At 59.1% G+C, this 20748-nt stretch overlaps 1 protein-coding gene across 3 annotated transcripts; it reads left to right on the plus strand.

The window, feature by feature from the left end:
- The first annotated feature begins 36 nt into the window (after positions 1–36).
- SLX4 (SLX4 structure-specific endonuclease subunit) lies at positions 37–20670 on the plus strand. Of its 3 annotated transcripts, none has more exons than XM_045993538.1 (15): positions 37–102; positions 1924–2629; positions 4012–4236; positions 6192–6381; positions 7241–7453; positions 9431–9639; positions 9724–10040; positions 10593–10833; positions 11305–11393; positions 12253–12399; positions 13057–13226; positions 14176–16427; positions 18177–18276; positions 18811–19227; positions 19614–20670. In XM_045993538.1, the coding sequence occupies exons 2-15, from the start codon at positions 2287–2289 to the stop codon at positions 20005–20007; spliced, it is 5307 nt and encodes a 1768-aa protein (XP_045849494.1). In that variant the 5' UTR covers positions 37–102; positions 1924–2286; the 3' UTR covers positions 20008–20670. The 3 variants fall into 3 exon arrangements, with proteins under 3 accessions (XP_045849494.1, XP_045849493.1, XP_045849495.1); XM_045993537.1 differs by lacking the exon at positions 37–102 and adding an exon at positions 127–185; XM_045993539.1 differs by lacking the exon at positions 37–102 and adding an exon at positions 175–276.
- The last annotated feature ends 78 nt before the right edge of the window (positions 20671–20748 follow it).

Consider the following 20748-nt stretch of genomic DNA (forward strand, 5'->3'; position numbering starts at 1 on the left):
CGCGGGCGCTGTCCTTCGCTGGGGGTTAGGGGCGGGGGCGCCGGTTGGCGCATGCGTAGGCGCGAGGCTCTCCGTTGAGAAGGTGCCTCGGCTGCGCCGGAGGTAGGAGGAGTCGGGCTTTAGGGCTGGGAATCTGCAGTCGGGAGAGGAGGTCCAGTCACCTGGGGTCGTTCTCGCTGTCGGGGGTGAGGGAGAAGAGCCTTTCTCGCCCGCGGTGGAGAGAGGCAGGAGCCACGCTCGGGTGGAGGGGGCTGGGGCCGCCTGGAGGGAGGAAGGGTGAGGAGGGGATCGGGTACCCACGGGGTCACGGCCCGGGGGTCAGGCTGGCGATCGGAAGTCGCTACCTGGCTTCGTATCCGCCAGAGTCCTTGGCAGCCCTCCCTGAGGCCGAGCCCCTCCACCCGCTTGCGGTGTGTCACCGGGTCGGGGGGAGCGGGAGGGTCCGCCCGGCGCTGCCCACTCATTGATTCGGCGCCTGCTGCGAGCCGCGGGTGCCGGGTGGCGCAGACGCAAGTCCCCAGCCCTCCGGAAACTTGCAGATTCCTTGCAAATACTGAGCGAGCACGTATAGGAGGTGGGCTGTTGTCGGACTAGCGTCACAAGCCCTGTGGAGACTCCGCGGGGTGTGGAGGGTGGAATCTGCACTAGCTCCCCACGTCCCACGGGCTCGATTGAGGCGCCCGGACACCGATCCCCGCACCCATCCCTGCAGCCGTCTCTCCCATTGTACCACAGTCTTTGCGGTTGAGCGATGGAACAAATGTCGAGCTTTTTTTTTTTTTAAATCAGGTGTCTAATCAGCCAAAGAGAATATGGAGTAAAATAGATGAGTCTGTGCCCTCCTTAAGTTCTGAGCTTAGTAGGGGACAGATAGTAACTGGATAAAAATGTAAGGGCCGATGCCCTAGAACCACCCGCTTGGATTTGATCCCAGCCCTGCCACTTCAAAAGTGGTGTCAAGTTGAGCCAGTTTCTCATTCTTGTGCCTGACACCTTGCTGTAAAAGGATGACAGTAGAGGCCATGGAATAGGATTGTCAGAAGGGTCACATGAGCTAGGCTTGTAAAGCAATTAGACCCATACTGGCATCCCGTGAGCATTCAATAAATACTACAAATGACTGTAATTGGTGATAAGTACAATTGTGTGTGATGATGGAAAGTAAGGGGAGTGGAGAGGGTCCCCTTGGATAAAGGATGAGGGGAAGCTTCTCTAAGGAGGTGACACGGAAGAGGAGGGTGGGCTGGCCGTGCAGAGTAGGTTACGGGTACGCCTCTCTGCCCAGCACAGGAAAAACAGGTGATGAGTTGGGCTACTCCGATGGAGGAGATTGCACTTTCTGTCACCGGGTCATTCAGTTTTGATTTTTGAATCGCACTAAACCGTGCCAGTGTAAATAATCACGCCCATACGGCCAAGGTTTTGCAGTGGTCACCATTCCAGTCACCTGAGTTTGGAGAGCTCTTGAAGTGAGAGAGGGTGGAGAAAAGTGGCCCCTTTTTGGTTTGGAAACATCGCTCACAGGAGCCTCCCGTGCTCCTGTCTTGCCTCCCTCCCTCTGCACATTAAGTTGACTGTTGATAGGGCCTAAGAAAGAGTTTTTCTCCATTTGGCCATCGTCTTGTTTCTGCGGTGACTCACCCTTCATGGGATTCATTCCGCAGATTTCAGTAAAAACAACACTCTTTCAAGATGCTCATGTTCTTTCTTTGATGGGTATTTAGATCCCTCTCCCTGTGTTGTGTTGTGATATCCCGTAAGACCATGAGTTTGTGTTCACCAGGCTGTCCCGACTATTTGACACAGATATTTTTACTCTGAGGACATTGCCCATGCCCCACATCCTCTTGTACCTTCCTGGAAGAAATGGCATAAAATGCAGTGTCTGTCTCATTGCATTTCGATGTGTTTGGTTTTCTACAGATGTGACATTAAACGAGCCAGTGTGCTTCATCGCTGTGGAGATTTTGGAGAATCACCTGAGCATGGAGTTCATATGTATCCTATCGCAGAGGCCTCCACTGGCCAACAAAAGCTCTCAGATGTGAACTTCAAACGTGCTGTTTAAGAGGGACTCAATTTGAAGAAAGGCATTTTGGATCCTTATGGAGGGAAAAAACACTACTTTTTGCTCAGTTGTGCAGACTCTGTGGGTGTCCCAGTGAGAAGCAGAGGGGAGCCGTAATGGAGCTGCGAGTCTGAAGGAGACCCTGCCAGGCTCGTTCCCAGGCCCCCAGAGAGATCTCACGCCTCTGACGACCACCTGCAAGCCTTCAGGCTGGTCAGATGATGGATGAGTCAGACGATGATTTTAAGGAACTCTGCGCCAGCTTTCTCCAAAGGGTGAAAAAGAATGTCACCAAGGAATTGTCGGGGGAAAGGAAGACACAAAAGACCTCCAGCAGCACTCAGATAAGCAAACCGAAAAGGACCAAACCAACTGCCACCAAGGACAAAGCTGTTCAAGGCCCCTGGGAGAAGAAGACCCGGTCCGGCAGCCAGGCCCCAAGGACTAAAAAGCAAGGGGCGCCCAAGTGGCAGAGGAGTGAACCCGCTCCCCCCGAGAATGGAGAGGGAAGTGTGCTTGCCCCTGCTGCGCTCCAGGAGGGTGTGCGGAACACCCAGACAGGTAACTGGGCCAGAATACCTGCCAGGATGTTCCAGAGAGGAAACCAGAGGGGACTGTGTTGTTTTAAACCAGGGGTCAGAAAACTTTCTGAAAAGGGCCAGACAGTAAATGATTTGGGCTCTGCAGCCCCGGTCTCTGGTTGCAACTTCTCAGCTCCCCAGACGATCTGTCAGCAAACAAATGGGCTGTGTTTCAACCAAACTTCATCAACAAAAACAGGCAGCCCCCTGAGGACCACAGTTGGCCATTTCCTGTTTTAAACAGTGGTCGTACAAAATAGAACCTTTATGTGAATTTTCTACATGATTATGTTTGGGGCCCTCTGCCCTTTTAGAGTTTCCTATGAAGGTTTACATTATGCGTTTGACACAGGTCCCATGAGCTAAAAATAATGCTGCTGCTCTCACTGTCTCGAATTCCTTCCAGGCGGGTAACTGGTTGTGGTGCCGGCCAGTGAGGCTGCTCTGAAGGCAGCGGGAAGCTGCCAGATAGGTGTAACGTCCGGGAGAATCTTCTGGTCCTTCCTTTCTCCTCCGAACACCTTTGTTCTTTTCTTTTCCTTTGTTTGCCTGAAGCAGGTTCTTTACCTGCTGCCCTTGGTGTACTGAACCACGTGTTTAACGTACATTGTTCAAGCAGAACCGAGAACCAGCCTTGCACAGGATCTCTGGGCTCCTGTGTTCTGTTTCTAAATACTTCTCACCTTCACTTCCTGATCTTAACTGGTATTTTTCACTAGTGCGGTCAGCATGATTTCTCAGTGGAATAGCGGTAAAGAATGAGCTCGCAGAGACTGTCATAAGGCGTGTTACTGAAACATCATTGGTCCTTCAGGCCCCTTGGGAGCAGTGAAAGCTACGCATGATTCCTCCAGAAAACCGCACCCCCACGCACACCTGCGAAACTCGCATAAACCTGCAGGGGCTTCACGAAGCCTCACCAGTACCCATCTCCGGACACCAAGTTAGAGGAGAACTTATGACCTAGGAAGATAAAAATGTTTGTCGTTAATATTTCTTTAATAACAACTTTATAGAAAATTCACGTTCTATAAAATGTGCCCTTCTGAAGCGGGCAGTTCAGTGGTTTTAGCGTACTCGCCTAACTGCGTAAGCATTCCCACGGGCTCCCTGTAGAACATTTTCCTCACCCCACAAAGAAGCCCTGTGCTCACTAGCAGTCACTCCCCGTGCCCGCTCCTGTCACAGGTATTTCCGACAGATGTGTTTGTATTACCGCCACGGTGAGGTTACCGATCATCAGTCCTACTTAAACCAGTTGGTAAAGGACCCCTTGAAACTTGGGTCCAACCTGTATCTGATGGAAGGGGCTTTGTTTCTCCAGCTGGAACTGATGCTTGTGAATGTTTCCCTCTTTGCCAGAGGCTTCTCCGCACAGCAGCTCCCAGCCGGCTCCTTCCTGTCTGACAGTGATGGCTCCGAGTCCCTCCAAACCCCGGACGGCAGAGCTGGTCCTCCAGCGAATGCAGCAGTTCAAGAGAGCGGACCCCGAGCGCTTGCTGCGCGCTTCAGAAGGGCGCTGTCTGGAGGCTGCGCTGGAAGAAGATGCCCCAGCGGGCCCTCCAGCGGAGACGACGGCGGGGAATGGTAGGAAGGGAGTTTTGTACGGTCCCGTCGGGATGAGCTCGAGCTCTGCAGAAAGGGGGCCAGGAAAGAACGCATGTTCCTTGAGTTGCTGGTGGGGGCGAGTCCTGTGCCTGGCCCTGTGCCTTGGCCACTTCATTGTGTCTAGCCAGAGTGAAGGGTCCCTTGGGTCATTTCTCACTTAGCTTCTTTGACAAGGTATGCTTTCCTCCTTTTATTTCGACTTTTTATTATGAAATTTCTCGCATACAGAAAGATCAAAAAGAAATACTCCCAACGAACCCCCGTACCCTCAACCTGTATGTAAGAGTTGTTAACACTTTACCGTATGTTTTCTATATCTCTAAATGTGTATGATTCCTCTGTGCCATTCAAAAGTAAGTGCCAGACACGACGGCGCCTCCCCCCACAGATGATCGACGTGGTCACGGGGCTCGTGTCTCGCCTGATTCCGTAATGTCGCCTAGTGTCCAGCTCTTACCAGAATTTCCCCACTTGTCCCAAGGACAGCTTTAGAGCTGGTTTCTTTTCTTCTGAGCAAGGATCCGCCAGAACGTCTCACACGCTGCATATGCCACAGTTCGGTCGTCTCTTCACGTCTAGACTCTAGAACTATCCCCTTGTCTTTTTTTTCATGATAGCAACTTTCAGAAGAGTCTGGGACGACTGTCTAAATGTCCCGTTTTCTAGATTTGTTTGTCTCCTGGTGGGGTCACATAGCCACTTCCCGTAGCCTCTGGGGTGCGTCACAGGCAAGTGGACCGGACGGCCGGGCGGCCCCAGGTGAGGACAGCGCGGCGCCGAGGGTGCAGCTGCTGTGCGCGGCCCACTGTACCGCCTCAGAGGCACGTCAGATCCCCGGTTCCGAGCTTTACCCCCTGAACGACACAAGCCCTCATCGCTGGTGAAAATATACAAAAGGGCAAGAAACAGGCAGAGACTGTTGACGGCCCGAAGGCTGACAAGTGTGTAGTCTCCTGGTAGCGTGTTTGCGTCCTGGGGGCACCGAGGAGGACCACACAGGCAGTGATGGGACAGCTGCTGTGGCATCAGTCCCGGAAGCACCGACGGGGTGCGTCAGAGTTGCTCAGCTGCGACACGAGCTTTTGCCCTACGCGTGACTCAGCTGTTCCCATAGATTTTTCATGGCGTACCCGGGACGCTCAGTGCTCAGGACTGAGAAGCCGTGTCTTTGTTGTTGTTGTTGTTGTTGTTTAAACCCGGACACCAAAATGGAGTGTGATCCTTTCTGGCTTCAGTGGAGAGAGTGATAGGCCACAGGAATATTCAAGAATGGGGGATTTATGAAACTCTCCACATCCCCCTGTGAGTGCCCAGGGTCGGCTCCAGCAAAATCAGACGTGACAGAGGGCCGCAGCGGTGGGCCCGGCCAGTCTGGGAGTGGCCTCCAGGCCAGAGTCAGTCAGTCCATCCTTTTGTCTGATGCTGGGAAAGACACTCTGCATTTTAGGAGAGAAAGACATTTCGCTTTGACTTGGTTCTTCTAGGATGGGCGAGCTTAGGAAGGGTCGTAGCAGTAGGAAAGGCTGAGCTTTGAGGAGAAAACCCACACTTATGGGAGCCTGTAAGCCTGGCACGCCTGAGGTAGACGACTTCAGCAGAAATGGGAAAAGGGAACAGCGGGCTCTCCAGGAGCTGGTACCCAAACAGCGGTCCTGCACCAGCAGCGTCTCCCGGCCTGTGGGGAGTCTCGGGAAGCCCCATCTAGACGGTGGATGCGAAGCTGCATTTTAACAGCTTCCCGGGGGTTCTTAGGCGCGCTAGAGTCTAGGAATTATGCCCCGGGAGCCCTGTTTATGTCCCCCCGGACGGTACTGGCAGGAGGCAGAGCGGAGCTGGTCTGCTCTCTCCGCGCCGCCTCTGCTGTCCGTGCGCTCCGACAGGCGCTGCGGAGCTCTGAGGGGCAGCCCGTCCTCAGAGACTGTGCCCCCCAACAGGGTCTGGGCCCAGGCTTCCCGCCACCGGGAGCGATGCTGCCGTGGCCTTGGCCCTGCAGCAGGAGTTTGGGGAGCAGCGAGCATCGGCTCAGGAGGCCGACCTGGAGGAGACGGGATTGTTCTTCTGCCAGATCTGCCAAAAGAACCTCTCAGCCATGAACGTGACACGAAGGGAGCAGCACGTGAACCGGTAAGAGCAGCTCGACTGTCGCTGCGCTGGGGTCACCTCTCCCGGGGGTGTGACAGACCAGAGGAACTTGTGGAGGGACTCTTGGGACACCTGCCCGTGACCATAGCACTTTGGCGTCAGCCTGTCCTTACTGGTTTTTCAAACGGCTTGCTGTGGAGAGAAAAGTCCCGTAGTACACGGTTCATCCTCTTAAAGTTAACAACTCAATGGCTTGTATTGATTATATTCACAGAATTGTGCAGCCACTGCCACAGTCGGTTCTAGAATATTTTCCTTACCCCCAAGAGAAAGCCTGTCCCCGTTCGCGCTCGCTTTCCCTCGCCGCCGCCAGCCCCGGGCAGCCGCTGGTGTCCCGTCCGCGGATTTGTCTGCTGGGGTCGTCCGTGGAATCACACGCACGTCGCCTTTGGTGTTGTCTCCCTTTCCTCAGCACAGTGTTTGCGAGGTTCAGCCGGGTTGGAGCACGGGTCAGAATTTCGTTCTGAAATTCTATGTTCTGAATTTCTACGGCTGAGAAAGCCCGTCTGACGGGGGCCCACGTCTTGCTCACCCGCTGCCGTGCACGTAGTGTCTCTGCCTTCCGGGTGCGGGCACAGAGCGGCACGACCGTGCGTTTCTCGTACTGCTCTCACTTCCGCGGGGTGCGGACTCAGGAGAGGGGTTGCCGTCGTCAGACACGTCCTTGGTCCCGTTAGCCAGCTTCGCTCGCGGAAGCAAAGTTGAGGGTTTGGGGGCCGACGGCAGGCTGCGTGCAGGAGCTGGCTCCGGGAGAACAGGCGTGGGCCCACGGCCTGTCCATTCTGACGTGGACGCACGCCACCGGGGAGAGGGTTCTCCTGTGTTGACTGTCTTCCTCCAGGTGCTTGGATGAGGCTGAAAAGGCACTGACACCCTCCACACCTCGGATCCCCGAATGCCCGATTTGTGGCAAGCCCTTTCTCAGCCCGAAGAGCAGAACGAGCCACTTGAAGCAGTGCGCGGTGAAGATGGACGTCGGCCCCCAGCTCCTGCTCCAGGCCGTGCGGCTGCAGACGGCTGAGCCCGACGGGGCCTGTGGCACACCGGCGTCGAGGTGAGCCAGATGGAAAGGAGGAAAATCAGAATACTCCGGTTTTTCTCTTCTGAAAGCCTTTGGTAGTGCTAGAGAACAACAGAGCCCTAGAACCCTCCCTGCTTCTGGAAATGAAACATTTGAGAAGGAAATCAGGCACAGTCTCCGCCAGGACTGAGGAGGCAACAGATTCTGTACCCTGAGGCCTTTGAACTGGTCCGCGTGTGTGCGTCTGCAAAAAAGGACTGGTTGGCCTGGTTTCCTGAGGCCCTTCCCGAGATTGTCCCATTCTCGCGGTCCTACCGGTGTCCTCTGGAGTGGCGAGGAATCTGGCAACGCACTTGACCGTGTCCATTCACCCATTCCTGTGTGGCGTGCCACGGCTCCTGCCCCCGTGTGGCCCGCGTCTCCCGTCCACAGAAGAGGACTCGGCGTAGTTCGCAGAATTGGCAGGACAGAAACACAGGCCTTTTTTTTTTTTTTTTTTTTTTCTTTTTTTAAATGTGCATGAATTACATTCTCAGGTGTTTCAGTGGGAGGCCTCGATCCTTGCTGGGAGCAAGTCCTTGGCGAGCAGATCACAGGCACACAAGCAGTTCTCCCCTCCGTACCGCCCCGGCGCTGTGGACGCTGCGCTACGGGGACGAGCTGGTGCAGACCCCGACTTCTGTAGGTTTGGGACTTCTATCCTTTGACAGCTGACAAGAGCAAAGGGAAGGCCAAGCGTGCTGGCTCTGTTTGTCCTGGCCCCTGCCTTGCACGCGGGTTATGGGCATCTGAGCCGGGCCCGTGGCAGGAGTGGGGTGGGCGGATTCTTGCTGGTGAGCCTGTCTGTCTCGTAGCACGTCAGCACTAGCATCTCGGACCTGGAAGCCCAAAGGCCCTGGCACAGGCGCTAAGCCACTGCTTGCCTTTTGCCAGGACTGGATGGGAACCATCTACTCAGATGAAGCGTAGCGTCTTCAGTACTTGGGATGAGAAACAAGATGCGTGGGTCCTTCTAGAAGGTTGATAAAGTAGAGAACTATAGCAAATGGACACCTTCACCGAGGCTTTGAGCTGCCTCTGCCCGAAGGCCAAGCCTGGGGTGTGCGGAGCTCTGGGGCGGTCAGATGCTGGCAGAGCCGCCGGCCTCCTGGGAGGCCGCGGGCATCAGGTGGGCTTCCCAGGAAGCTGAGCTGAAGTAGGGCTTGTTTAGACCTTCCGAGCGATGCCTGAGATTCTGGGGCCGTCCCGGGCCCGGGGACAGCATGAGTTTCTGTACAGGGTGCTTCCCGGAGCACCCCCACAGCTGGGTTTGGGCTCCCAGTTTCTCTCTCACCTTTGTCCTCCTATTTCTTGCTCAGCCTGTTGGGGTTCACCAGGCAGTCTAGGTTCCCCAGCTGGAAACCCCTTTAAGCACACTTCCAACCCAAACGAGCTGCTGCCATACGCTGACCTCCAGGCCGACTGACCATGTTGGTGGTCGCAGCTGGGAGGCCTTTCCTTCGGGCCTTGGGCGGAGGCAGTGCCCACAGGCCCCTGCAGGAGGGGAGGGGATCCTGTCAGGGCCAAAGAGGCCAGGACTGTCTGAGGGCCATCTGAAGTGTCAATGGGCAGAGGGTGGTGGAACCCAGGAAGCTCAGAGCCACTGAGTGCGGCTCCACCGGAAGGGTTTGGCCACAGCTGGGGTGTGCAAGGGCCACTCACAGCTTTGGGCACCTGCCAGGAACTTAGCAGGGTAGCATCACATGGAAGGACCCAGACCCTCCCCTCTCTGGACCGCACTGAACTTGGCCCAGGATCGTGAGGTTACACAAGGCAACAGGATGCTGTTTGGGACTCCCAGTGAACGCCCAGAACGCTCTTTCCCTCTGATGGGTCCATGTTTGTGCCTTTTCTCTCCCCACCATAGAAGAGAAGGGGTCCAGGCCTTTCCCCCCCACTGAGGACACCCTCAGAACAGGAAGTGCTCCGACCTCTGGCCTCACCGACTTTTCTGTTTGGCTGCCTTTTAAGCTTCAGCAATCACACTGGAGGTCTGAAGCGGAAGGGAGCCCCCAAGAGGAAGGAGCTGCAGAAGAGACGGAAGATCAACGAGCCCGAGGCGCCGTCCGAGGACCTGCTGGTGGCCATGGCTCTGTCCCGGTCTGAGATGGGGCGGGATGCTGTGCCCTCGGTGCTCAGGCTGGAAAGCGCTTTCTCCGAGAGGATAAGACTGGGGGCAGGTAGGTGTGGCCCCGGCTCTGCCACCACCGGGGCTCCGGCTGTGTGGCAGCTGCCACTGACCCTGTGCTTCGGTTTACCTTCAGAAAAGAGTCGTCGTAAGAGGAAAGCGCCTGTGTGCCCTCCCCCGTTGTTAGTCCAGGACCTGGAGACCAGAGGGAGGCAGACAGAGGACCGAGTGGCCCAGCTCTTCGCAGAGGAGATGGAGCTGGCCAGCACGCCGCCGCTGCCCGCAAGCAGGATCCTGAAGGGAGAGCGGGAGAAGGCCGGCCGGCATCCGCGGCCACCTGGGGAGAAGCAGAACTTTCTGTGGGAGGGCAGCGCCCTGACTGGGGCCTGGGTTCTGGAAGACTTCTACGCCGCAAGCCTGGTCCCTCCCATGGTGCCCCAGCGGCCCACGAAGGTGGGTCCTCCCCTCTAGGCACACAGGTGGCTCCGGGCGGGGGCTGGCAGCCAGGACGGCAGCCCTGAGCATCAGCAGAAAGTCCAAAAAGGAAGGAAGGGCGGGAAGGCAGGCGCGCCGGCTGTAACGTGTTCCTCTGTACAGCAGCCGATGGCTCTCCTGGGAAAAACGGGGAGCCCACTGGTTCCCAAATGGATCCCGCTCCTGGAGGGTGTGAGGGCGTGTTTGACACGCAGTCTGGGGCCCCACGCCCGGGGCCAGTGTCATCCGCCCGGTGTGGCCCAGGAGCCGGCCGAGCCTGCTGCGGGTGGGCCTGAGTTGCTGCGTGCTTGAGGCCATGCAGACAACAGTGGGGGACAGCACGCTCCGGGACCTCCCGCAGACGTAGATGGAACAGACACGGCCTCCAGCGTGACAGAGCAGCCCGCTGAGAGACGGTGACAGGAGGAAGCTTCCCAGGGTTGCTCTGGGCTGTGGCTGGCACTCTCAGAACTTCTGTGTGGGGGCTGCAGCCGTGGCCACACGGTCACTCAGCCTCCTGACTTCTTCCAGGGTCCTAGCCAGGAGGCCACGCTGCCGCCGGCGCTGCCTGATCAGCCAGAGCCGGGGGTGCGAACACCACCCGCTCTCCCGGGTGCCCCGCCTGCGGGCCGGGGCCCCAGGAACCCATCACCCTCCGCCAGCCAGAGAGAGCACCAGGCCTTGCAGGATCTTGTGGACCTGGCGAGAGAGGGGCTGAGTGCCACCCCCTGGCCCTGCAGTGGGGGCCCGGCACGCTCGGAGGGGACCGCAGGTGAGACCCTGGAGGGGACACCTGGGCTAGCCCTGCCCTCCCGGCCCTCCCTCCCCATGGCTGTGGCCATGACCTTGTAGCCTGGGGACAGTCGCTCGGATCCAAGGTTCTCTGGCTTGTCTCCATATGGGGAGCAGAGTGTGGTCTCTGTATATGCTTTCCCTTTTCTCCTCGAAGATGGATGTCGTACAGGTGAGTCCATCAGTTTCCTCCAACTTTAACCGAGGACAGAGCCCTTGCCCAGAGCCAGTGATCGTGCAGACTGTCCGTTTTTACTACCTGTGTACCTCTGGGGGCGCGCAGGGAAACTGGGTGGTTCGCTCGCAGTGAAGAAGGCTTCGGATAAAGAGCATGTCTGGGGCGCCGGTCTGGGGCGCCGCTGGAGTCGGCCGACCGACACCTGATGCCCCTTCCCGGAGATGGACGCTGCTGGGAGGTGATGTTCTCTTAACCTGTGGCTCCTCCTCTCAGGGATGGATATGTCGCCCACCGGCCTTCCACCGACTGGGTTTGTCCCGCCCCCCGAGGAGAAGCCCCTGGACAGGGGCAGCCACGCTTCGGTAAGCACCGGGGCTCCTCACCCAGGGCTGCGCGGCCCGGCCCTGCTCCCAACTCTGGGGTTCTGGCCACCGCGGCGCGTCCTCTGCTCTGCGCAGTCGGCTCCCAGCCGGCCCCAAAGCCTCGCACGAGTCTGCTGCCTGCTCGACAGCCTCTGAGCTAAGCCAGGCGAGAGCCCACGCGAGCCTCCTGTCCCCCTTTAGGGCTCTGCCACGAGTTTTCTGTCCCTTCTGTCCTTGAACTCTGGGGGTACCTCAGTAGCCAAGCCCTGGGAGCCTGCTTTGTCCTCAGAGCCTGCAGGGACCCCTGTTGCTCTCTGACGTGGCCTCATGCCCCCAGAGTGTCATCCGTTTGTTCAGGACCGTCTGTGCACCCCTAACGTGCAGGTCCTGGCTGGTCTCCAACTGAGGGTGCACGTTCTGTGTCAGTGACGCTCGGTTGGAAGTTGGGTTTTCCCTAGAATGGATGTCATTCTGTTAGATCAGTATCAGCCAAACACTCACCCAAGGTCTACCTGATGACCAAGGCACATAGTCAGAGGAGGACTGAGGCTCCTCTCAGCCGGGTACCCAACAGCCTGGGCTCAGGGTCCCTGCCTGTCACTTCGGGGCCACACACGGTGCTTGGGAAGCGCTGAGCGCTGCTGCGTCCAATTCCTCGTCTCCTCCCCCAGCCCTGTGTCCGGCCGGGGACTCGGTGGGATGGAATTTGAGAAAGAAGCTAGCGTTGTGCTAGCATGTGCTGCTGAGAGCCTCAGGGCGACAGAAGGTGGGTCCCGCATGTGGGCCCCGCAGACAGGAGCCCAAGGCAGCCCTGAAGTCGGGGGCTCGCTGTGAGACCCATCGGCTCCCCTCCCTCCAGCTCACCCTCGGTTTGCTGCTGGCCGACCTCAGAGCCATGGTCGATAACCCACAGCTGAGTGACGTCCAGCTTCAGACGGACCGCGGAGACGTGCTTTACACGCACAAGTTCGTGCTGTATGCCCGATGCCCCCTTCTCATGCAGTATGTGAGTACGGTGCCCGCCTCTCCTCCCTCCCGCTCCGAGGGCTTCCGCACACGCACCTCCGGCTGGCCTCCTGCCCCCTTTGCTCCCCTCCGCGCCCCGCACACGTGCACCCGCCTCCCTCCCTCCTCTCAGCGCACCTGCTTCGGTGGAGAGACACGGTCGAGGCTAGGAAGCAGTATAAGGAGATGAGCTGAGGATTGGAGAGCCTCATCTTGCTTCATCAGTTGAAAAAAAATCCATTTTCCCCAGACCTGTCCGGTTTTCCTCTGTTTCCATAATTAGGAAGTCCTGATCGACCTGTTGGCAGACGTTTCTGTGCTGACCCGTGCCAACACGCATGAGACTTGAATGCATGCCGCAGGAATCCGGTAAATGGCTGCCAGTCTCTCCCAGAGAGGCCTCGTGCCTCTGATGTGTCTGTCGAGAGGGAGCCAGCTGGGCGCTTGACCCTCCATCACAGTCTGACTTTGCCAGCCGAGGAGTGTTAGGGCCTGACCGGAGTTCCTGACCAGCAGACTGGCGCGACGCTGGCTGGTGCCGGTGCTGGGGACGGGCTGCATGGAGGCGTGGGGACGCACGGAGCCACCCAGGCCCTCTGTGTGGCCCCACGTCCTGTCTGGGAGGTCGTAACCCTTCCGTACTGGACTTCGTTCTCAGGTGAACAGCGAAGGGTTCTTCGTTGTGGAGGACGGCAGTCCGCGGAGCCAGCGCGTGCTGCTGAGTGACGTGAGCACCGAGGCCACCCGCGCGCTCCTGCACTACCTCTACACCGCGGACCCCGGCGTGCCTCCCCGGCTGGCCCCTGACCTCCGCGCTCTGGCCCACAGGTCCGGTGGCTCTTCCCGTTTACCTCTGGCGTCTGACGTTAACCGACGAGCGGGTTGATGGCCTGCAGGAGGCTCAGGGCTGAATCCTTCCAGGACCTGTTAACGCCGGGTTTGTGCTCGGTGGTGACCCTGCCCCGGAGGCAGGTCTGGCCAGAACGGACACTGGCAGGCGAGACCAGCGCTGGCTGAGGATGGCCTCTGCAGGGTCACATGGCTCTTAGCTCCCCAGACGCTGCCACTCCTTGGTCGTTTGGCCGCAGAAGCTGAATGGTGGCTGTTCTTTCCCAGGTCCCCGGGAACAGGAGTGTGAACAGAAGCGTAATGCCTGTGGAGCTCCTGGGGGTGTGCAGGCTCAGCTCAGCCACGCGGTGTTGGGAGAGGCGGCAGGCGGCTCAGCAAAGCGAGCTGTTCTGGCTCCTGACAGGGCTAAGGGCCTCTGGGAGAAAGCCGTGCTGGCCCGAGGCCCTGTCGCCCCTCAGCTGCACTCCTGGGAAGGAATCAGCGCAGCCTCCCGGGTCCCGAGGGTAGCCCTCAGACCAGGGAGCCTTCGGGAAGGCAGCAGGCTGGTGCACCGTTGGCCCCGGCTGACCAGGGCTGATCTGGTGTCTGGGGTTCGCATCAGTCTCCGAGCTTCCAGGGCCTCCCAGGGCAGCAGACTCACCAGCTCTGCAGCACGATTCCTGTCACCGTCTGCTCAGCGTGACACACCCCTTCGTGTTTGGGCAGTAGAGTTAGCGAACCCTGCCCTGAAGGTGCACGAGTCTCTTCTCGAGCTCTGCGGCCGGGGGTGTTGCCGGCCGTGCCCGGGCACTGTCGCTGCAGGAACACAGGGAAGGACGGGGCCAAGGCCCGGCTCGTCCCTGTGAGGACTCGCACTCCGATCCTCACCTGCGCTGGGCTCCTGGCTGCTGCCTCGCAGGGCACTGATGCGCGACATTTCCTGTTGCAGGTTTGGGGTTAGCGAGCTTGTTCTTCTGTGCGAACAAGCGCCTGACGTGAGCGATTCGGAGGACGGACCGTGGAAGCAGAAGGAAGACAAGGATTGTGAAAGCCGTGCTGAGAACTTCCAAGAACTCTTGAGGTCCGTGTGGGTAGATGAGGAGGAAGAAGCGGAGGCTTTGTTGAAATCTGAGAGCCTTGAAGAAGACAGAGAAAAAGTGAATGAAGCAGAAATGGAAGAAATTTATGAATTTGCAGCCACTCAACGAAAGCTGCACCGGGAGGAAGGAGCTCCAGAGATCAAGGAAGAAACTGACCAGTTTGGGGACAATGGTCCTGTGTCTGCTCAAATCCTAGCAAGTGACCAAGTCAGCAAACAGTCAGAAAATGCAGAACAGATGGAATCATCTGGTCAGGAAAGAGGAGAGGCCCCAGCCAAACAGAGGAGCATGAGACAGTCCACACCCCTGCCACGCAAGGGCCAGTGTGTGGACGAGGAGAAAGCAGGGGCGCCAGAGGAAGCACTGGGTCGTTCTGGCTCCCCTCCCCCTTCTGGGGGCTGCAGGGAAGGGAGAAAGGAAGGCAGGTTCTGGTGCTCAGCTGACGCTCCTGAGGCCCGGCCGCGCTCATCCACTCCCAGAAGATGCCGCGGGCTGTCCCAGATCGTGAGCCATCTCCAGGAAGCCAACGGCACTGTCTTGGGACCGAGGGCGGGGAGCCCCTGTGCCCCTGTTCCCCGGCAGACACCCCCGTGGAGCCCGTGCCTGTCACAGCCCCCTGGAGGCCAGAGTCCCGTCCGGTCACACCCTCGGCCTTGTCTCAGGGGCAAGTCACCCTCGCCAGGGCCCCAGCCGCAGGGCAGAGCTTCCGGGGTGGCGTCCCGGGACTCCCCAGCAAAGCGGAGGGGGAGCAGGAGCCCCCTCACGTTACTTCAAGATCCAGGCCTCCAGAGGGGCGAGGAACATGGTTCCTCGTTGGAATGCAGAAATAAAGGGGTTCTGACCTCCCCAGAGAAGTCTCCATCCATTGACCTAACGCAGTCAAAACCTGGCCGTTCGAGCTCCAGATCTCAGAACACTCCATCCAGCAAGAACAGAGAAGATGAGATTATTCTTTTATTGGATTCAGATGAAGAACTGGAGCTAGAACAAAGCAAAATAAAGTCAGGTTTTAATGGTCCCCTGGAAGAAAGGAAAGTTCTAGAAGTTAGCCCTAAGTCTTCTGAGCTGTTTTCTGTCATCGATGTCGATGCAGATCAGGAAATTTTCCAAAGCCCTGCGAGGAGAGAGGCTTCCCTGCCGGGCGGGGAGGAAAGACCAGCAGGGAACCGGGGTTCTATGGGGGGCAGAGGGACCACTCGGCTGTCATGTGACCCCGAGAGCAGCCCTGAGGAGGACAGCACCACGGATACCTCATGGCTCGTGCCCGCCACGCCACTGGCCAGCAGAAGCCGGGACTCCTCCTCGCAGACGCAGGTAACGGGCCTCAGGTCCAGGACTTCGGTGGACCACATGGCTCAGGTCAAGCCCTGGGCCCCATTAGAAAACAGGGGTGGGCCCGAAGCCGCAAGTAAGTCTTCAGTCATCACCCCCCAGATGTCGTCATCACGCCTGGTCCCCACCCATGCAGGCAGCCCCGACAGCCAGAGCCCTTCTAGAAGGCCCCACGCCGGGCGCCACCAGCACAGCTCTCCGGCTCCCTGTCCCGTCTCCGTCAGCCTCGCCGATCTCACCAGGCAGTCCCAGAAGCACTGTCCCCCGGGGCCCGGCCTGCTGGGTCAGGCCATCACCAGCGAGGTGGTGGAGGTGGAGGACAGCGAGGATGAGCCGGAGGCGGCCTCGCATCGGGCGATTAGCAGCCCCCTGCTGGGCGGCGACCCTCCCATTCCGGTGGACGACTGCCACTGGCACGTGGAGCCCCTCTCGCCGATTCCCATTGACCGCCTGAACCTCGAGCGGACCGGCCCCCTGAGCCCCGGCAGTCCGGGCACCAAGGCCGGGGAGGCCCTCGACAGCAGTGGCTGCCACTCCCCAGCCCTCCCGGCCACCGCCCCCGCCCGCGGAAGCTCCACTGGCCGGAAAAAGTCTCAAGAGAAGTCCCCTCGGGCCAGGTCGCCTGGGGGCCGCAGGCCGAGCTTTCTGAACTCCGCTCTGTGGGACGACTGGGACGGAGACGACCAGAAGTCTCCAGAGCTGCTTCCTCCCGCCCAGACGCCGAGCGCTGATGTTGCTGCTCAGAACTCAGAAGCGCTGGAGACGCCGAGTGAGTAGCGGGAGGTAGTGGTTACACTGCTTCACCCGGGGGGGCCAGGGGGGCAGTGGAGACAGCGCGGGGCGGCCGGGCTGCAGGGCTGCGGGGCTGCGGCAAGCCTCACCCCACCCCTCCCTTGAGGGAGAAGGGGCTTGTTCTCACACCTGCTGCTTAGCCGGGTCCCGTGGCTCCCCGGGCCCCTGTTAAAAGCCCCCAGCTGTGGACCCCACTTGAGGACACTGAACCAGCGCTGACCTGTGTCACCTTGTGGATGAGCCTCGGAAACAGGGTGCTCGGTGAGAGCCCCCCGGCACAGAGCACCACGCGGCACGCGACTGCGTTTATCTGTGGAGGCAGAACGTAGACGAGCAGCTGCCAGGACGGTGGGGCGGGGGGGGGGGGCGCAGAGGAGAACCGGGAGTGTGTGGGGTGCGGAACCTCCTTTGGGGGTGACGAGGTTGCTTTGGAGCTGGAGGTGGTGGGTGCAGTGAATTAGACGTTGTGAGTGTACTAAGTGCCTCTGAATTGTGCACTTCAAAATTTTAGGTGAATTTCCATCCCGATTAAAACAACCCCAGATGTGGTGAGGGTGGGGGGTTGGCTGTGAACCTCGGTCCTTCGTCGTCTACCCCTCCAAGCCCGTGGAGGGGTGTAGTTTCCCAGCTCATGTCAGTCACAGGGGAGAGTCAGAGCCCCCAGGGTCAGCCCCTTGAGGAGTTGCTGCCCACGCCTGGTCCCCTGTCGGGCAGATGCTGGGAGGGCTGGGAAGGGGCAGGGTTGTGCAAAGCAGTGACTGGTCACAAGGAAGCAGCCTGTGGGCAGAGGACGTGCACGCGACCTGGGTTCCATTTCCTCCCCAAATCCGAGACCAGCTGGGCATGACTGACCGGCACTCTCGGCCTTGAGTGGGGATCAGAACTGTCTGGAGAGCTTCACCCCAGAGTAGAGACCAGAATTTGCATTCTGACCAGTTCCTAGGTGGTGCTGTGAGAACCAGACTTCAGACCAGGCACCTTATTAGTCTGAACTCGAGGTGGGCTTCCACGAGGTGACAAATTTTCTCAAATTATATAAAGAATTTTGTGACTTTTCTCAGGGGATAGCCTGTTTCACTAGAGTCTCAAAGGGCTGCATGCTCATAAAAAGGAAAAAAACCAAAGTCCATACATTCCTAAATTGTTCCATTTGCCTTTAAAACACTGATTTCTTTTTAAAACAACAGCTTTACTGAGCTATTATTCGCATACCATGATGTTCACCCTTTAAAGTGTACAGTTCCGGGGTTTTTAGTCCGTGGACAGTGTCCTGTGCGGGGAGGTACAGGCTTCCAGTAGGGAACGAGTAAGTCACGGGGCGGAGTGTCGTCAGTGGTATCATAGCAGCGCAGGGTGACAGATGGCAGTCACAAAACAAGCCAGACCGCACAGTTACCTCAACGATGTTCTGCAGCCATCACTGCTAGTCCCAGAACACATTCACCGCACCCATCAGCAGTCACTCCTGTGCCCCGTCTTCCCAGCCCCTGGCAGCCACGAGTCTGCTTTCTGCCCTGTTCGCACTGCACGACGCTGTGGCCCTAGTCACGTGATGTGTGATGCTTTCCAGCGGGAAGACGGTGCCGGCGTCCAGCGGGGACGGGGTGCGGCAGAATGGCGGCTGGGCTTTCTTCAACCGCCCCCTTTGTCTTGGTGCTGCTGCTGAGCCCAGAAGAGGTCAATCCAGGTCCCCTGTGCTGAAACGTGTTTCTTTTGTTCTACCTAGAAGGTGCTGATCGGAAGAACTTGCCCCCGAAAGTGCCCATAACGCCCATGCCAAGGTACTCCATCATGGAGACTCCGGTGCTGAAGAAAGAACTGGATAGGTGGGTGCTGGTCTTCAAACCTGCTCTGGAGCGGTCCCCGCCCCGCTGTGCGGGTCCGGGCTTGGCGAGGCTGGGAGCTGGAGACCAGCCGTGGGGCTCTGGCAGCAGGAGCCACGGGGGGACGGGAGCCTGCGTGACTGCTGGCTCTCCGCACACTGTTCCCCAGACTACAAGTTACCCTGAGACGCTGAGCGATGAGCCCCCGCTGCCCCTCGGTTGGTAGATCTGCATGGGCCTGTGGACGGGCATGGGCCCTTGCCTTAGCAGTCCCAAGAGAGACCTGATTTTTTAGAAGAACATGAAAACTGCCATCCCCTTCAGTGCGCTCTTCACCTTGGGCCCCGGAAGTGTTATCACTGGCATCGTCACTGAACCTGGGCCTGGCCCTTCTGGAGTATTCTTCAGAGTAAACTCAGTTGGCAATGCAGAACGTGTTCACAAAAGTCAAGCATTTTAAGATTCCATTTACACAAAGCCATTCATTTGCTGAGAACTGTTTGCTCTGTGCTGAAGTTCACCTGTTTTCCCATTCAGGTTTGGGGTCCGCCCTCTACCCAAACGCCAGATGGTCCTAAAGCTGAAGGAGATCTTCCAGTATACTCACCAGACTCTGGAGTCCGACTCGGAGAGCGAGAGCCAGTCCTCCCAGGGGCCCCCGCAGGCTCCGCACAGCCAGACCCATGCCAGCAGGACCACCAAGGCTCCCAGGGCCACTGGCCACGCCCGACTGGAGGCCACTTCTGGCCCACTTCCCCAAAGGTCCAAGGGCTCCACTAAGACCAAGGGCCCCCGACATCAGGAGAAACAGCCTGGCGGGAGCATCCCTCCGATGAGCACCTCACCGGCGGGGGAGGGGCCTCCAGACCCCGATGGGGACGCCCAGCTCCCGGCCTCCCAGCAGTCCGTGGCCTCCTCCGCGGACAGCAGTGACGGCTCCTTTAGCCCACTAAGGTAATGGGACAGGAGGGCAGGGCCAGGGGCTTCGTAGGTCCTCCCACCCCGGGGCTGGGAGTTGGCATAAGCCAGGCCTAATGCCAAGAAATCCTGCTGCCTTCTGGATCGGAACTGGGAGATGCCATTGGGGTGAAGGGCCGTCCCCTGGGCCTCCTAAGCAGACCTCTGGAGCTCCCGTGTCCTCACCGCGCAGGATGCTCTCTGGCTGCTGGCAGTGGACTATGGCCGAGGGTCAGAGCCTGCTCAGGCAGGCGGCTGGGGGCCCGGGAGCACAGCCGGGGTCGGGCTCTGCAGGGGACTCCCGCACTCCTCCCATCAGAGGGGCTCCTGGTCTCAGGCGCGGGAGAGGACAAGTGCCACAGGGTGTTTCTCGTCCCTTTCAGCTCCTCTTCCTGTGAGTTCGGAGCAGCCTTTGAGTCTGCAGAGGACGACGAGGGCGAAGAGGAGGGCAGCGCGTCCCAGGCGGCGGTGCCCGCAGCAGCCACGGAGGAGGCCGTGAGGCTCTACATCCGCTCCAGGCCGGCGCTCTACCGCAAGGTCCTGCTGTACCAGCCCTTCGAGCTGGCCGAGCTGCAGGCCGAGCTGAAGCAGCACGGCATCCGTGTGGCCACCCGGAAGCTGCTGGACCTCCTGGACGCCCGCTGCATCACCTTCACCACCGCCGCGGCCCGGAAGGAGAGGCTCCGCAGGAAGAGGCGGCAGCCGGTGGGCAAGAAGAGGGGCCGAGCCGCCAGGCCGGTCCGTCCCTCCCCATCGCAGGCCGTCAGCGGCCTGTGAGGCTCCGCAGCCGCCGGCAGCGAGCCAGGCCTCCACGGCCCGTTCTGGGTCTGGGGACCGCATCCTTCCCCCATGAGAGGGACCACAGCACCGAGCTGGGTCAGCTGTCCCCAACTCCTTTTCCTGGGGTCGTGTTCGGAGCGTGGCACCCCTGGCCCTTCCCTCTGTCGGTGCCCGCCATTTGTCTCCCTTTAACCCCGCCATGCCCCTGGGTGCTTCGGAAGGGCGGCAGGCGGGTCCGTCAGACACAGTGTCCCCGTCCCAAGACGGATGCCCGGGGCCAGCTTGCCCCTGCCCCGCCTTCTCTTCCAGTCGCAGCCTCCACCAGCACACCAGGTGTCCTCAGCCTCTCGTGCTGCCAGGCCTCGGCTAGCCCAGCCATCCTGCCCAGACACCTGTCCCTGTCACCAGCAGTCTCCAAACCAGGCAGTGCAGGAGGGCCCAGCACAGTTCGGAAGGCCCCAGAATCCGCATGTTGTTTGTTAACTGGCTCTGTGGGTGTGTAGGAAGGCTGTCTCCGGCCTCTGGAGGGGGGTGGGACACAGGTGATGGGCAGAAAGGAAGAAAAGGGGTGTCCACATCCTTGTGAATGTCTCGTCGTTTTAAATACAGTGCAGTCCATTTTCTATGACGTGCAATAAAACAAGAAGCTTTATGAAAATCTTCCAGGTGCTCCACTGACCGTGAGGGAAGCCGGGGGCAAAGCCTGCACTGCCCCCCCACGCAAGTCTGCGGAAGGCC

The sequence above is a fragment of the Meles meles genome, chromosome 21 (genome assembly GCF_922984935.1).
Source record: "Meles meles chromosome 21, mMelMel3.1 paternal haplotype, whole genome shotgun sequence".
NCBI lineage: Eukaryota > Metazoa > Chordata > Mammalia > Carnivora > Mustelidae > Meles > Meles meles.

Coding starts and splice junctions, on each gene's coding strand:
- SLX4 (XM_045993538.1), top strand. CDS start 2,287: ATGATGGATGAGTCAGACGATGATTTTAAGGAACTCTGCGCCAGCTTT. Junction 11,394..12,252: donor ACAGGGGCAGCCACGCTTCG/GTAAGCACCGGG, acceptor CCCTCCCTCCAG/CTCACCCTCGGTTTGCTGCT. Junction 12,400..13,056: donor GCCCCCTTCTCATGCAGTAT/GTGAGTACGGTG, acceptor CTTCGTTCTCAG/GTGAACAGCGAAGGGTTCTT.